Source organism: Fusarium redolens, assembly GCF_020744475.1.
Source record: "Fusarium redolens strain MPI-CAGE-AT-0023 chromosome Unknown BKA55scaffold_5, whole genome shotgun sequence".
NCBI classification, from domain to species: Eukaryota; Fungi; Ascomycota; class Sordariomycetes; order Hypocreales; family Nectriaceae; genus Fusarium; species Fusarium redolens.
This window is the reverse complement of record NW_025763668.1, coordinates 2,202,566-2,216,260: the sequence shown is the minus strand read 5'-3', so window position 1 is coordinate 2,216,260 and position 13,695 is coordinate 2,202,566. Positions and strand designations below refer to the sequence as shown.

The 13,695-nt window shown below is 48.2% G+C and overlaps 6 protein-coding genes across 6 annotated transcripts; 5 read left to right on the top strand and 1 right to left on the bottom strand.

Moving 5' to 3' along the window:
- The first annotated feature begins 963 nt into the window (after nt 1-963).
- On the top strand, nt 964-3,630 carry BKA55DRAFT_562948 (uncharacterized protein). The gene is made up of 5 exons (XM_046192348.1): nt 964-1,621; nt 1,666-2,265; nt 2,314-2,565; nt 2,612-3,140; nt 3,191-3,630. The coding sequence occupies exons 1-5, from the start codon at nt 1,425-1,427 to the stop codon at nt 3,521-3,523; spliced, it is 1,911 nt and encodes a 636-aa protein (XP_046052363.1). The 5' UTR covers nt 964-1,424; the 3' UTR covers nt 3,524-3,630.
- Nucleotides 3,631-3,839: 209 nt separating this feature from the next.
- Nucleotides 3,840-4,489, top strand: BKA55DRAFT_562946 (uncharacterized protein). The gene is made up of 2 exons (XM_046192347.1): nt 3,840-4,312; nt 4,381-4,489. Exons 1-2 carry the CDS (start codon nt 4,060-4,062, stop codon nt 4,407-4,409), a joined length of 282 nt encoding a protein of 93 aa, XP_046052362.1. The 5' UTR covers nt 3,840-4,059; the 3' UTR covers nt 4,410-4,489.
- Nucleotides 4,490-5,019: 530 nt separating this feature from the next.
- Nucleotides 5,020-6,544, top strand: BKA55DRAFT_562945 (uncharacterized protein). The gene has a single exon (XM_046192346.1). It carries the CDS (start codon nt 5,050-5,052, stop codon nt 6,424-6,426), a length of 1,377 nt encoding a protein of 458 aa, XP_046052361.1. The 5' UTR covers nt 5,020-5,049; the 3' UTR covers nt 6,427-6,544.
- BKA55DRAFT_562942 (uncharacterized protein) lies at nt 6,545-7,892 on the top strand. Its single transcript, XM_046192345.1, has 2 exons — nt 6,545-6,830; nt 6,880-7,892. The coding sequence occupies exons 1-2, from the start codon at nt 6,739-6,741 to the stop codon at nt 7,766-7,768; spliced, it is 981 nt and encodes a 326-aa protein (XP_046052360.1). The 5' UTR covers nt 6,545-6,738; the 3' UTR covers nt 7,769-7,892.
- Nucleotides 7,893-8,709: 817 nt separating this feature from the next.
- On the top strand, nt 8,710-9,841 carry BKA55DRAFT_303098 (uncharacterized protein). Its single transcript, XM_046185605.1, has 2 exons — nt 8,710-9,333; nt 9,394-9,841. Exons 1-2 carry the CDS (start codon nt 8,908-8,910, stop codon nt 9,799-9,801), a joined length of 834 nt encoding a protein of 277 aa, XP_046052359.1. The 5' UTR covers nt 8,710-8,907; the 3' UTR covers nt 9,802-9,841.
- Nucleotides 9,842-9,881: 40 nt separating this feature from the next.
- BKA55DRAFT_592356 (uncharacterized protein) lies at nt 9,882-12,775 on the bottom strand (the record flags this gene model as incomplete). The annotated part of the gene is made up of 3 exons (XM_046195380.1): nt 9,882-10,241; nt 10,295-12,557; nt 12,681-12,775. The coding sequence occupies 3 exons, from the start codon at nt 12,773-12,775 to the stop codon at nt 9,882-9,884; spliced, it is 2,718 nt and encodes a 905-aa protein (XP_046052358.1).
- Between the last annotated feature and the right edge of the window lie 920 nt (nt 12,776-13,695).

Below are 13,695 nucleotides of genomic sequence, written 5' to 3'. Positions count from 1 at the left end.
AAGAAGGGTGGAAGGGAGTCTGAGGTGCTTGGGCTGAATATGACCGGCCATTTTCTTTGTCATATCCTTGGGTTATCTTTGCTTGAATGGACAAAAAAGGGTCAAACAGGACGCTCCCTAAGGAGACGGACAGAGTGACGGCCAGAGCTATCGTTTGCTTATTGAAGCATGTAAAAAATGTCAGCGAGCATTTCATTATTCTCCATCATTTTTGTCAATGCATTGGGAGACTGTCAAACCATAGATGGAGTTTTTCGCCGGCCAGGATGCCAGACAAAGCAGTTTGCAATTTTATGATCAAAGTATATATAATTTTACACGCCCCGGTAACAGGAGAAGGGATGCCTTGGTATGAGGAGGGACCATGGGGTTAATCAACAAAATATCAAAACAATTACTGTTTCATGTGCTCTATGCGATATCTGCTTCGACTGCCCAATGGCCTATGTGAACTAAGCATCGTGGGCTTCATCGAGAATGTTGGCGGTCTCATTAAATCGATAAGAAGGTTTCTGCCTCCCTTTAGTAGTGGGGGATCAAGTCAGAATGATGAGGCAACATTTGTAGAAAGAGGGGAGGCAGCCAAATTAGAGATTGAGAGACAGGAGATGAGGTGGCTTGAGTAGTGACATTCATGGTATTATTTGCACAATATTAAGCTGGGATGGGAATAAGCAAATCTCTTAGACTTTATAATATTACTTTAGTTCGCACGAGTGACCGTTAGGGTGTCATTGTTGCGAACCACAATGTGATCAATGACATTGAGATTTGTAAGATGAATCTGAATGAGATCTTTGTGAAACGATGAAACAATGCAACAAACAAACAATGCAACTCAAGTGAGAGCTGAGTTGAGTTGTTGGTGAGAATGGATGAAAGTGATCGATCAAGGTCACGTGGCCGGCTAGACGAATATCACGACGCTTACCTTAGGCAGCACTCACCTGTCCTGGTAAGCCAAGCCAAAAACTGACGACGAGCGGTGACTATTACAGAACGGAGACGATCTCTGTATCTCTTTAAAACGTGTCAAGGACTCTCTTTATCTCCTGGGGTCATTGGCGAATTTTTAAGTGTTTGTTCCTCTTGTCGAAGAACCGTAACGATAGACGTTTCACACGAAGCGACCATCGAATCAACTGATTCATGTTGGACGGACTTTGAGAAAGCCGAGAACTTTGCGACGATCTTACCCGTGGATAATCTAAACATCTCACGAACTTGGATCTCACTGGATCATCTCATTTTCTTGAATATCGCTTCTTTTTGATCACTCACCATCATCCCACCAAAGGCTGGACAGGATATCTTACGCAGGGGAGGGGTAAATTCAGTGTTGGCTGAAGGATTCATGGACTAATGGATGAGCATCTAACTGAGAAACTCGAACCTTTATCACCATCACTATCAATCAGCCCATCATGAGTCTCAATCTGCCAATGCGACCTAGCACAAGCAGTCAGCGAAATCGGGACAGTCGTAATAATTACTTCAACAGTTATACCCCGCCAAGCTCCACGGAGGCTATCAATGGTCCTGTTAGGGAATTGGTGAGGGAGCAGACACCTCTGAATGATCGCTTGATTGTGGGTGTTGATTTTGGAACCACGTTCTCAGGGTGAGTACTCAAGCTTAGAGAGAAGATGAAGCTAATGTTGGTAGTGTTGCTGCTGTTTACACTTCTACCCCTGATGATATAGAAATCATCAAGACATGGCCTGGCGGCAATGGTATCACATCGGATAAAGTCCCAACTGAGATTGCCTACGACTTTCCACCCAATGCACCACAAGGCACTGAACCTACAGTAAAATGGGGTTTCCAGTTCAAGCCCGAGGAGTCACGTCTGCGCTGTATCAAGCTCTTCCTAGACCGTTCTCAAAAACTTCCCTTCTACGTCAGCCCTCTGGACACAGCTGCACAACTCAAGCGTTTCAACAAGAATGTCGTCGACGCAGTAAGCGACTACTTAACTCAGATTTACAAGCACACTATGGATACGCTCACCCGTAGGTATGGCGAGTCGTTTATGGCGTCGACAAAGGTTGAGTTTGTGCTCACTTGTCCGGCTGTTTGGAGTGATGCTGCAAAGAATACTACGTTGCAGGCTGCGGAGAGAGCGGGTATGGGGTTGAGGTCGGAGATTCAGATGATTAGTGAGCCTGAGGCTGCGGCTGTGTATACGCTTAAAGCAATTCAGCCGAATCATCTGAATGTTGGTGATAATTTTATTGTTTGTGATGCTGGAGGTGGTACTGTCGAGTGAGTTGAGCCAGTCCCGTTCTATAGCAAGACGCTAACAATCCGCAGTTTAATCGCATATAAAATTATTTCCCTCAAGCCGCTCCGTGTAGAAGAGTCTGCGGTTGGGACAGGAGGATTGTGTGGAAGTGCTTTCTTGAACTACCGATTTGAAGAACATGTTAGAGGTCGTCTTGGTCAGACGCGGTTTGACGAGATGAAGGCTAAGAAGGGCAAGACATGGCAAATGGGTCTTCGATACTTTGAGGAGTTCGTGAAGCGAAACTTCAATGAGGATGAGCACCAAGAAGTCAACGTTCCGTACGTACATCAAACGTCTCTATCTTGACATTGCTGACCTTTCTAGCTTCCCTGGTCTTCCTGATGACGAAGAGGCTGGGCTGGACTCGGGCTTCCTCGTCATGACTGCAGAACAAGTCAAGGACATCTTCGAGCCTGTAGTCAAAGAGGTCTGCGACCTTGTTCAGGGCCAAGTCACAGGTCTTCGCTCCAAGGGAGGCATTGTCTCCGGCATTGTGCTAGTGGGAGGTTTTGGTCAGAGCGATTACCTATATCGTCGACTCAAGAACCACTTCACAAGCGCTGCTCCACCGCCGTATAGCGAGAGGCCTACACACGCCAATGCCAATTCTACACAGGAGACGGGTTCCATTGAAGTAATGCAGCCTGTGTATGCTTGGACAGCGGTTGTGCGAGGTGCTGTCTTACGAGGATTGGAAGGCAACATGGTTATTTCTCGTAAGTCGAGAATGCACTATGGTACATCGTATGCTACTGTATATGATGAGGATAAGCATTCGGTCAGTGAGCGATACTGGTCTCCTCTATGGGAGCGCTGGATGGTCTCTGACCGGATGCAATGGCATATTGCCAAGGTGGGTCTCTCCCTTTAGTGAACTCATTCACATCTTCTAACACATCACAGGGTGAAGCTCTATCACCACTTGCACCCATTGCATTCCACTACACACGTAACTTCCGTCCCGGCCAATCCCTCATCGTCACCGACGATCTCATAGCATGCGACGCGGACGAACCACCCGCAGCATACACTCGCGACCTGATCCACGTGTGTACCCTTACCACAGATCTCAACGCCGTTCCTAGGAGTTTGTTTACGAGATTGACGACGACGAGGGGCGTTGAGTTCGATAATTTGGATTTTACACTGGAGATGAGGGTTGAGAGTGCGGGCTTGGGTTTTGAGTTGAAGGTCGATGGAGTGAGGTATGGAAGAGTTGAGGCCGAGTTTCACTAGGGCTTTGATTTCGTGGAGTTATACGTGAGACATGGGCTAGAAAATGTGCATATATATATTTATCGACTGAGTTGATCTTGGTTCCCCTCTGTGTCCTTATTTGATGAAGTGACAACTGGTGACGTTGTACGTTTGGCCCCTGTGGCTGGCTTCATAGTTTTTGGTTCACCTTTAATTGGCTTAAGTCATTGAATCTTATCTAGACTCTGCGTCGGGCTTGTTCTCGAATTCAGCATTGTTTGCTAGTTGGCCTACTCCTTTGTTCGTCTCGAATCTTTGCACATGAGAGGCGACCGCGGACACACACACAAACACAACATGTTCAGCCATTGCTTTCTCACTTTCAGCCTTCAGAACAAATACCATGAATTGAAAGCCTAGAAACGACTACGCGATACGATAGCTCATATAGCACATATAAAACCACTGCCCATTACCTTGACTTTGGAATCATAGACCAAGTAATACAGTTCCAAATACGTTTCAACACCACAAGATAATACTTTAATACGCACAAGTTAAGTAAACACTCCAAAATGAGCTCCTATCTAAGCTTCCAGTGGCCCAACCCCGAAGGCGTCTGCTGCTACCGTTCCTTCGACAACTCCAATGACCACTCCATCATCGCCATCAAAGTCCCCTGGCTCCAATGGCCCAATGACCCCCTCGAAGACGTGCATTCACCCTGGTGGGTAATCCACGAGAAAGCACGCCAAGCAGTAAGACTCTGGAAGAAAATTCTGAACGAGAAGCTCTCTAGTGAGACGCACCATAAACATATGAAGATTACTAGTATCGTTCTTATGAATGAGCAACTTAGATTGACTATTGATGATTTGGGGGAGGGAGATGATCACCTGAAGTTGTTTTATGGGTTTGCGGCTGATGAGATTGCCAAGATGAATGAGGTTAAGGGGCTGGATCTTGGTAAGGATGTTGTTAAGTGGGTTGGGAGTGGGAGAGATGCTGTTCCTGTTTTCAGGAGGATCAGGAAGAGAACCATAGGGCTTATCTGAGAAGGTACGTATAGGTATGAATGCTAGACATTATACCTTTTGTGAGAATGTTCAGGGTACGGTCGCTTCAATCAATGTATTCATAACGCCAACTTCTTTCGAGATGATCTGAAGATGGCTAGTTAGACCATAAACTGTAATGCATAATCCTCTATAGTATTTTACGGTCCACGATAATGTAATGCGAAGAAGTATGAGAAACTCATTTCTTTGTCTAGACTCATGAGGATGATTAAAAGGCTGTCCCGGCTTTTCTATCTTCATTTATATACAATTCTCTATTGGGCTGGGAAACTTGAAGAAATAGATACTTTGCAAACGAGCCGAAGTTCACTTACAGAGCATCTGATTTATAATTTTACTTGTTTCAACAAAATGTCTTGATTATTATGACCATTTATGATCTTCAATACGTCACTTGAAGATGGCTTGCCCTTCCACTTTTCAAGGTGGGGCACAAACATCAACAATTCTTCAACCTTCACTCTTTCACACTCAAACAATCTCAAGATGACTTCTTCAGAACATGCGTCAGCCCTAGTAAAATGGGCAAATTCTCACGGCGCAACGATCAATCCTTCAGTTGAAGTCACTCACTTGCCCGAGACAGGCTTATCATTCCGCGCAAAAGCCACTACAGCGCCCTTTGACACAATCGTCAGCATCCCCTCGTCTCTTACGCTTTCATATCTCAACACTCTTCCTGGTCGTGATGACCCTAAACCTTTCCCCGCGGGGTTCTTGGCGCAAACACCACCGCATGTCATTGGCCGTTTTGTTCTCATCAAGCACTTCCTTTTGAAGGGAGAGTCTTTCTGGGGGCCGTATATACAGGCTTTACCGCAGCCTGATGACCATGATTCATGGTCTCTTCCGCCATTTTGGCCAGATGAGGATGCAGAGTTATTTGAGGGAACCAATATCGAGGTTGGCGTTACGAGCATAAGAGCCAATGTAAAGAGAGAGTTCAAGACGGCGCATGATCTTTTGACTGCTGAAGCATGGGAGCCTGAGCTTCTCAAACAGTTCACTTTGCCTTTGTACCAATGGGCATACAGTATCTTCTCAAGCAGAAGCTTTCGGCCCAGTCTTGTTCTCGGGCCAGAGGATCAGCAGCGTCTTCCTGAAGGTGTTAAGCTAGACGACTTTTCTGTTCTCATGCCGCTGTTTGATGTAGGAAACCACGATATGACTACCAAGGTGGAATGGGAACGCAATGAGAGGACCAATGGCTGCAGTCTCAAGGTTGAAAAGGCGTATCAGGCTGGGGAGCAGGTCTTCAACAACTACAGTATGAAGACAAACGCTGAGCTACTACTTGGTTACGGTTTCATGTTACCGGAGACGGAAGAGCTACATAATGACTACGTTCATGTGCGGAAACGACAGCCTGCTCAGGGTGAGGCTACAGAGGAGTATTACATCTCTCTACAACCCATCCGTCACGCAAGCTCCCTCCTCGCACGCTCAAAACAAACCGTCCAGCTCAACCACGGTACCCCTATTCTGGGAGCCTTTCAACATGTTCAGCACGATATGGTCTGGGACATCTTCTGCACGCTCGCACCGCCCCAACAACGCTCGACACTTATCAGCGAGGGCTCCGAGCAAGAGCAGCAGGAGAAGTTCTTCAGTGGTCAAGTCAGTGAAGACGGACGAATATTCCTTCAGCAAACGGCGGCCATCATCCAGCACAAGGTCATGCAGGAGCTGGAGAGGTTGCTTGAGACGGACGTGGAGGTTGTGGGCGGAGGTGATTTGACAAGGAATCAGCAGTTGGCGTTGGATTATAGAGCGAGGTGTAGAAGAGTACTGGAGAATACGCTTGAGGCTATGAATATGGAGGAGTTGTTTGGGGAGGATGAGGAAGGACAAGGAGAAGAATAGATCTAGAGCTGGATGTTGCGATACAGGGCTGAGGCTAAAGAGTCAAGACTTGATAGAGGCTCTAAGATATAGATCAGGATGGGTATGTGGTTACGAAAGGAATAGACAAATAAAAAACATGGTTTCGCTTGCTGATATTTCTCGTTTGAAGATACAAACAAACAGTCGTAGGAGGTTGTGGTTCAACTCTCCATTCACATTGGCCAACTTGTCCGGTCAGAATTAGATGCATCTCCACTCTCGTCGACTCTTTATCTTGATCCCATTCCAACCTCTTCAACAACAAGACCGTTCAAGCACTCAGCCCATTTCATGTATCAACAGAGGTGTCTTCACCCCACCCCCACCATCATGACACCTCCATCAGACCTCAAACTGCTCGATCTCATCACCGCCATTGACAAGTGAGTCCTCTCCCTCTTCACAAATCTCCCACAAAGCTAACACCTCCAGTGCTCCTTTGGACTTTGAAACAAACTACACCCCCTACTACCGTCTCTTTCTATCGCCCGACCCTCGCCCTCATGGCTTCATCCTCCCCGCCACAGTCTCCCTAATGCCATGGCCCACATCCTTCACTATCGACCACGACAACCGCACCGTCACACTAAGCAACCCCCCATCTGGCTCAACACTTACAGAGCACGCAAATGCTGCGTTTCAAGAAGCCGTTGATAAAGCCATTGACGATGATCTGTTTCCTATTTTGCACAAGGAACACAGTGAGTACTTTCGTATAGTCGGTGCAAGGAGCTTTGTACAGGTTGAGAGATTCGCTGCTCCGTTGTTTGGCATTGCGACGAGGGGTGCTCATTTGACGGGGTATGTGCGTGGTGATGATGGCGAAATAAAGATTTGGGTCGCGAGACGAAGTCGTCACCTCTTCAGTTACCCTGGTCTTCTGGATAGTACTGTCGCTGGTGGTGTCAAAGCCAGCGATACACCACTTGCGTGTATCAAAGCTGAATCTACCGAAGAAGCTTGTCTTCCACCAGATCTCGTCTCATCGAGCGTTGAACCCGCGGGAGCGATAACGCTGGCGAACATCAGCCCGAATTCAAAGCTATTTCACTCAGATAATATCTACGTATTCGATCTAGAGATGCCGAAGGATGTTGTTCCTAGACCAGGAGATGACGAAGTGGAGGAGTTTGTGCTGATGGAGTGTGGAGAGGTGTTACAGCGTATGTTGGCGGGAGAGTTCAAGCCGAATGTGTGTCCTGTCATGATTGATTTCTTGGCCAGGAAGGGATTTATCACGAAGGAGAATGAGGATGACTTGGAGGAGATTCAGAAGAGGTTGAGGAGAGAGATTCCTGTGCCGATGGAGTCTGACGTGTAGTGGTAATGCAACCTGAAGATGTTGGTTCATTATGAATTGAAGGTGCTGTTACTTGAGCTTTGCATATCGTCTAAGTATACAACCAGGTAATTAGGTAGTCCCTAGGGAGCAGGAAAACTTCAGACCTTGAGATAGGATGTCAAAATAAACTCATTAAAGAGTCTCCCTAGGCTTATACTACTTTACCTAAATATTTTTGTCGCTTAGGATCTAGGTCCTAAGTTTTCTTGCCTCCCCTAGGTAGTTTATGTTGTTACACCCTCTGCTAATTACAATAGTTTCATACAATTTAATCGCATCGTTACAAGTTCAAGCGATAAATGAGCGTCTCCGCCCCAGTAGTGGCTATCCAAGAATCACTACCCAGTAACGAATGTCGAAGATGTAAGGCATTTGTGTGTACAAACCAATCCCAGTTCATTTGACTTCCGAAGACTATCACATCGTTTTCCTTAGCGATGTTTATCAGTGTTGGTCACCAAATTCTAGAGTCTAAAGTCTTGTCCAGGGTAGTCAGTCTCCCAGCACCAATATCACACACACTGTTTGCCGTTTGGCGAGGCGAGGTTCCTTCCCGAACAGTACTCCTCCCTCCCCGTCAGCCCACCAAAAAAGTCCACCTTACTCCCCCCAAATTTCAACCAGCAAAGAAAAAACCTACCAGCGATAAAATCATCGACGACGAATACTTCATTTTACGACTTGAATCTCAGACAAATAACTACCCGTACCTGCCAGTATGATGAGCTATAGTTGGTTTGTTATCATAATGGTACGTACTTCTCCTCTTTGTCTGCTGACCTTCTCCAACCCCGCCTTGACACATCAGACGGACTCTGCTTCACGCCGACAGAAGCAGAGCACTTGTTTGATATGCACTGATGGCCATTTCTCTGCATTATACTCGTAAGTACGAGACTATATTGGAAGTTTTATAGCTTGTCTCCAGTTTCGGCATGACTTGCACCATTCCCAGATCTTTTCGTATTGGCATATCTATTCCCTACCTATCATGACATTCTCCCACTGCGTTCAGCCCATCACTGATACCTCGTCTCCCACATCACAACCTCTCTGATTCACTCCCATTCCTCGACCCCTATGCTTTTCTTTCTATTTTGGTGGAGTATTTTATTTTCATGTCTTTCTGGTTCAAAGTCGACGCTCTTGCCGCCTCAGAAGCGTCACCAAGCTCGGATACCTTACACAAAAGACCAACACAAACGACACTCAACTTCTGCACTACAACTGAGTTGATGATTATAAACTCGACCACAGAAACCTTTCCTGCGAAATGCCACGTTTTCATTACCGAAACCATCGTTCGGAAGTCCGAGGCAATTGCAGTCACCGTGGCTTCGCAATCAAAGACACAAGTTTGCCATCATAGCACACGGACATGTCCCACGAGAATGGTTTGCGCCACTATAAGATGGCTTCCAAATAACACGGAGAGATCGACCTCTACGCGCCCAACGAACATTCAATCAACCTCGAGTCGTTCCAGTCGCCCCGGCCAGCGCCCAGCAGCATTCAATCATAACTGCTCCAACATGTACATCACAGTACGCGACCACAGCTCAATGGGATAACAAAGTTTCTTATCGCTATGGTTACATCTAAAGCCACACATTACCGACAAGCGGCTCGGATGCCCGCTGCCATCCAACTTCACCTTGGCGCATAGTACCAAGCAACCATGCGTTACCGATTCTCCTCAGCCAGGGTATCTCCCCAAAACTATGGCCTTGCCCCCACAAATCCTCATCAAGCCAACTCGATGCTTTCTCGCGCCAGAAAGCCAGCTATTATCATATCGCCCTATGCCTCTTTGCGCCAGGTACTCCCTGTTGATCCCAATGTCCATGTTCGCTAAGAACTATGACGACGTCTTCATTATCGATTCATCAGGCTTGGTTATGTCTGCCTCATCCGAGGCGGCATGCTCGAGTATTGGTCAAGCACACCACGTCACCCCTTTGAGCAAGCATGACACCTGGTGTAGCCATGCGGCTGGGTATAATGGTGGCTGATGCTCTCCGGTCGACGAAACATCCAAGCTCCCAAAAAGTCATACAACTCATACAATCCATCCTTCAACCCGCCGTCATGTCTACTCCTCCTCCGAGTCCGATTCATCACTGGACTCGGCCGTAGGAGTGGGAGCCTGCAACACAGGTTGGTTATCGCCAGGCTCCTGGCCCGGCCGGTACAAGTTACTCAGATCACGAAGCTGCGCAATCCGCTCCTCTTGTTCGCGGGCACTCATGGGTTTATTCTTTTTGGGCTTCGCCGATGTCGACGATGCCTTCGTATGCTTAGGCGGCGCTGCTCGGGTCACTTCTGGAGAGGATGGCACGTTGGTGTCCTTTCCGAACCCCGGTAACACTTTCTTACAGAGTTCCCAGAGTTTGAGCAGTGCCTCATTGCTCAGCTGGTCGATATCTAGCTCGAGCTCTCCGTCGGTATTCTCCTACAGGGTCGTTAGTACGTTGTCACTATCACGACCGCTACTGGTCAACTTACATTCTGGCCTGTGTCTCGCTTGATTATATCGATAGCACGGTCAAGCTGTGCACCATCAAGATCATTGATGGCAGAAGCAATAGCGTCCTTATCCGCGGCACTGAGAGTCTTCTTCACAGCTTTCTTGGTGCCACTGGGCTTCTTAGGATTTGCCACATTTCCACTGGGTTTGCGAGGGGCAGATCCACTGGGCTTGGGCTTGCTCGGCTTACTGGCCTTCTTAGCGGGCTTGTCGGGATGCTTCGAGCGGTGCGCACTGAGAGCCTGTTTCGCCTTGAGAAGACTTTCTTGTACGAGGTTAACGATACTCTTCTGCATCGCAACCATGCTCTCATTGGGGGAATCGGCACACAAAAGGTCGGTGAGCTTCTCACTCTCCTCTCTCAGCTTAGCCTCCAGGTCCCGCACTTCCTTATTGTGGTCAGCACTTGGAGGAGCTGCCACCTCATCGCCATCAGCATCCTCGTCCTCATCTTCCTCGTCGCTACCGTGGGAAGCAGCAGGAGCATGTACCTTGGCGTGTCTGGCCAGCCAATTGTCCTTGTCCTTCATCAAACTGTTGTAATAGTCCTCCAATTGAGAGGCCACAAATGACACAGTATTGCCTTGGTCAACACTACCATTGAAGGTATAACAATTGGAAAAGATCAGCCGCACATTCTTGTCAAAATCCTTGATGTTGGTAATGTCGCCATTCTTCAGCATGCGGGACACCTTTCCAAGATCCATAGGCTTCTTGATGATGGAATAGTAATGGGGAATATTGAGCCCCTCGGCATCAACTGGTTCCATGAACCAGTTGTTGATGGCATGGTTCTTGGGGCTCATCAAATCGTTCAGAACCTCTTCAGAAAACTGCAGCTCAGGCTTGAGCTTCTTTCGCGAAGGCTTGGTGGTGTAGTCGATATCCTTTGATTTAGGAGCACGGACAGTTCGTTTGGGACGGTCACCCTCAGTGGCAGATGAGGCACGGCGCAGTTCAGTAGCAGCGGTATTGGCTTCTTGAGATCCAAGCCGCGGCTTTGACGACACGCTTTCGGCGGCGGGACTAACGCCAGGTCCAACAGATGGCTTGCGAGCAACAGAATCACCAAGAGTGCTGATGCGCGACTCGCGGGGAGGCTTGGGCTTGGGTACCTGCTTGGGTTTGACTGCCTCTTCTTGTGGAATAGTGGCAACTTCTTCCCAGATGCTTCGAATGGCATTGAACGCAGCAGCAGTAACATCATGGAGAGTTCCATTGAAGTTGCGCGTGTTGTCATACATGAGAACTAGGTCATTCTGAAAATCGCCAACCGTAACATAAGCACCGTTAATATCACGCAGGGTTCGGTCAATCTCGGAAAGGTCCATAGGCTTCTCGATCTTGGCCAAGTAACTCTCAGCGAGTTGAGGCCACATCTTGGGGACGGAGTCCTTGAAGTGGCCACCAGCCTTTGTCTTCTTCACGCGTCCCAGCACCTTGCGAAACTCGCGTCGTTGAAAAGGGGTGAGCGTTTGGTTCTTGAAGTCGTTCTCATTCCATCTGGTAAGACCAGCGAAACGAGAAACCTCCTTATCAGGAGCCGACTCAGCAGAAGTCGCTTCGGCCTTGGAGGCAGTGGACATAGCGTCGGCGGGTTCTTCTGATTTAGGTTCGGTCTTGGCTCGCTTTGGGGCAGGCTCATCTGTGGCATCATCCTCACGTTCGCGGGCTACCTTAGAGCTGACGGAAGTGTCCCCAACGGGCGCATCCTGCATGGACACCTCGGTGGAAGGTTTAGGGGCATCGGCTTCCTTGGTATCGATAGCCAACTGAGACAGGCTGGTAGGTTGGACTTCAGCCTCTTCGGCGGGAGCTGCGGTATCGTTGGAGGAAGCGGGTGCCTTATTGTCTGTTCCCTCGACCTTTTCAGGAGTATTTGCAGGCTTATCCGCCATATCGATGTCCTTGGACTCTTTTTCGGTCGCATCTTCAACGGGCTTCTCTGCAGGCACAGCATCCGTCATATCGACATCCTCCTCTGTAGGCTTGGAGCCCTCCACAGCCTTAGGCTCCTCCACAGATTTGGAATCGCCAGTCTCCTTTGTCTGATCATCGCCTTCAGACTTGGGATCGTTCTTTTCGTCTGTTGAAGGTTCTTGAGCGGGGTTCTTCTCATCACGCGCCTCTGTCATCTCTACGTCCTTGTTGACACCGTTCTCGACTGGATGATCGTCCGCTTTGTTGCCATTAACAGGCGCAGATTCAGGCGTGTCCTTTGGCTTCTCAGGTGTCGCATGCCTGATAAACATGTCAGAAAGTGCTGAGAAATTGTGTACGCGTTTGCGCGATGCATCACAGCCTAACGGCACACGATGGCACAGGCAAAAAACAGCGTGCCATCAGAACTGAGGGGCAACTTACCCGTTGACTTCGGACTTTTGTTCCTTCTCTGCTGTGACATCGCGCGACGTATTCTCGTTTGCGGGAGCGGTCGTATCGGGTGTTGGCGAAGCCATAATGGCTGTTCGCGATAAAGGCGCGTCAATACAAGTCTAGCTTAGTTGACTCGTCGCGACATGAAATAATAATGCGCACGTGAAAATGCTAAGTTGAGGATTATCGCGAGTCGACGTGGTGTTGATGCGCGATGGAGATTGAGAGGTGGATACGTAGGAATGGAGGCGCGTCGCGCAGTTGCGAAATTGGATTAGAAGGCGGGGGGTCGCGATCTTATATTGGTAGCTCCTTTGAATTCTGGTAGCCTAGCGGCAAAAGACAAGGTAAGGTTGGCAGGCGGCGGCGGAGTCGACGGCAATAGCTCGTATCCTGTGAGAGGAAAGAGCAAGGTAGGTCGACGTGGAAAAAAAGAGGAGTCGAGCCGAAGCAATGACGCTGACAATGGAAATCGAACGGCTGATTTCGCGACGGAGTCTTTTTTTGCGCGTGAGGGTGCAGTGCAGTACAGCGCAGCAATAGGTACAATACAAGGTAGAGTACGTAAAAGGAAAAGAGAAGAAAGAAGAAGGCCAGAAATTGGAGAAATAAAAATGACTAATCAAAAGACGAAACAGTTCAAGCAATTCAGAGAATACTCTCGAATCACAAAACCTATTATTGATTATGGTTGTGAAAGTGAATAAGGGCGATTGGAAGATGTGTTTGTGCCTATAAAGGTATTGGAGGAAGGCGGTGGTTTTTTTGGTGGTGATCGCCGGCTTCGAGAACAATAAGAACTGGAAGGAGCTCTTATCGTGATCGGGCGCGGAAGGTGCTTTTTGTGCTTTGCCGTTAACTGAAAAGGTGCAAGGTGGTCGCCAAGAGGGAAGAAACTGTGAGTGGCCAGTTGCGTCGCAGTTCAGTTTTTGCCAGTGGGAGCAATAGCGCTGCTCAGTGCCTTTTTTTGCTGGCCGGGAACCGGAAGAGGGAGGGGGTAGGG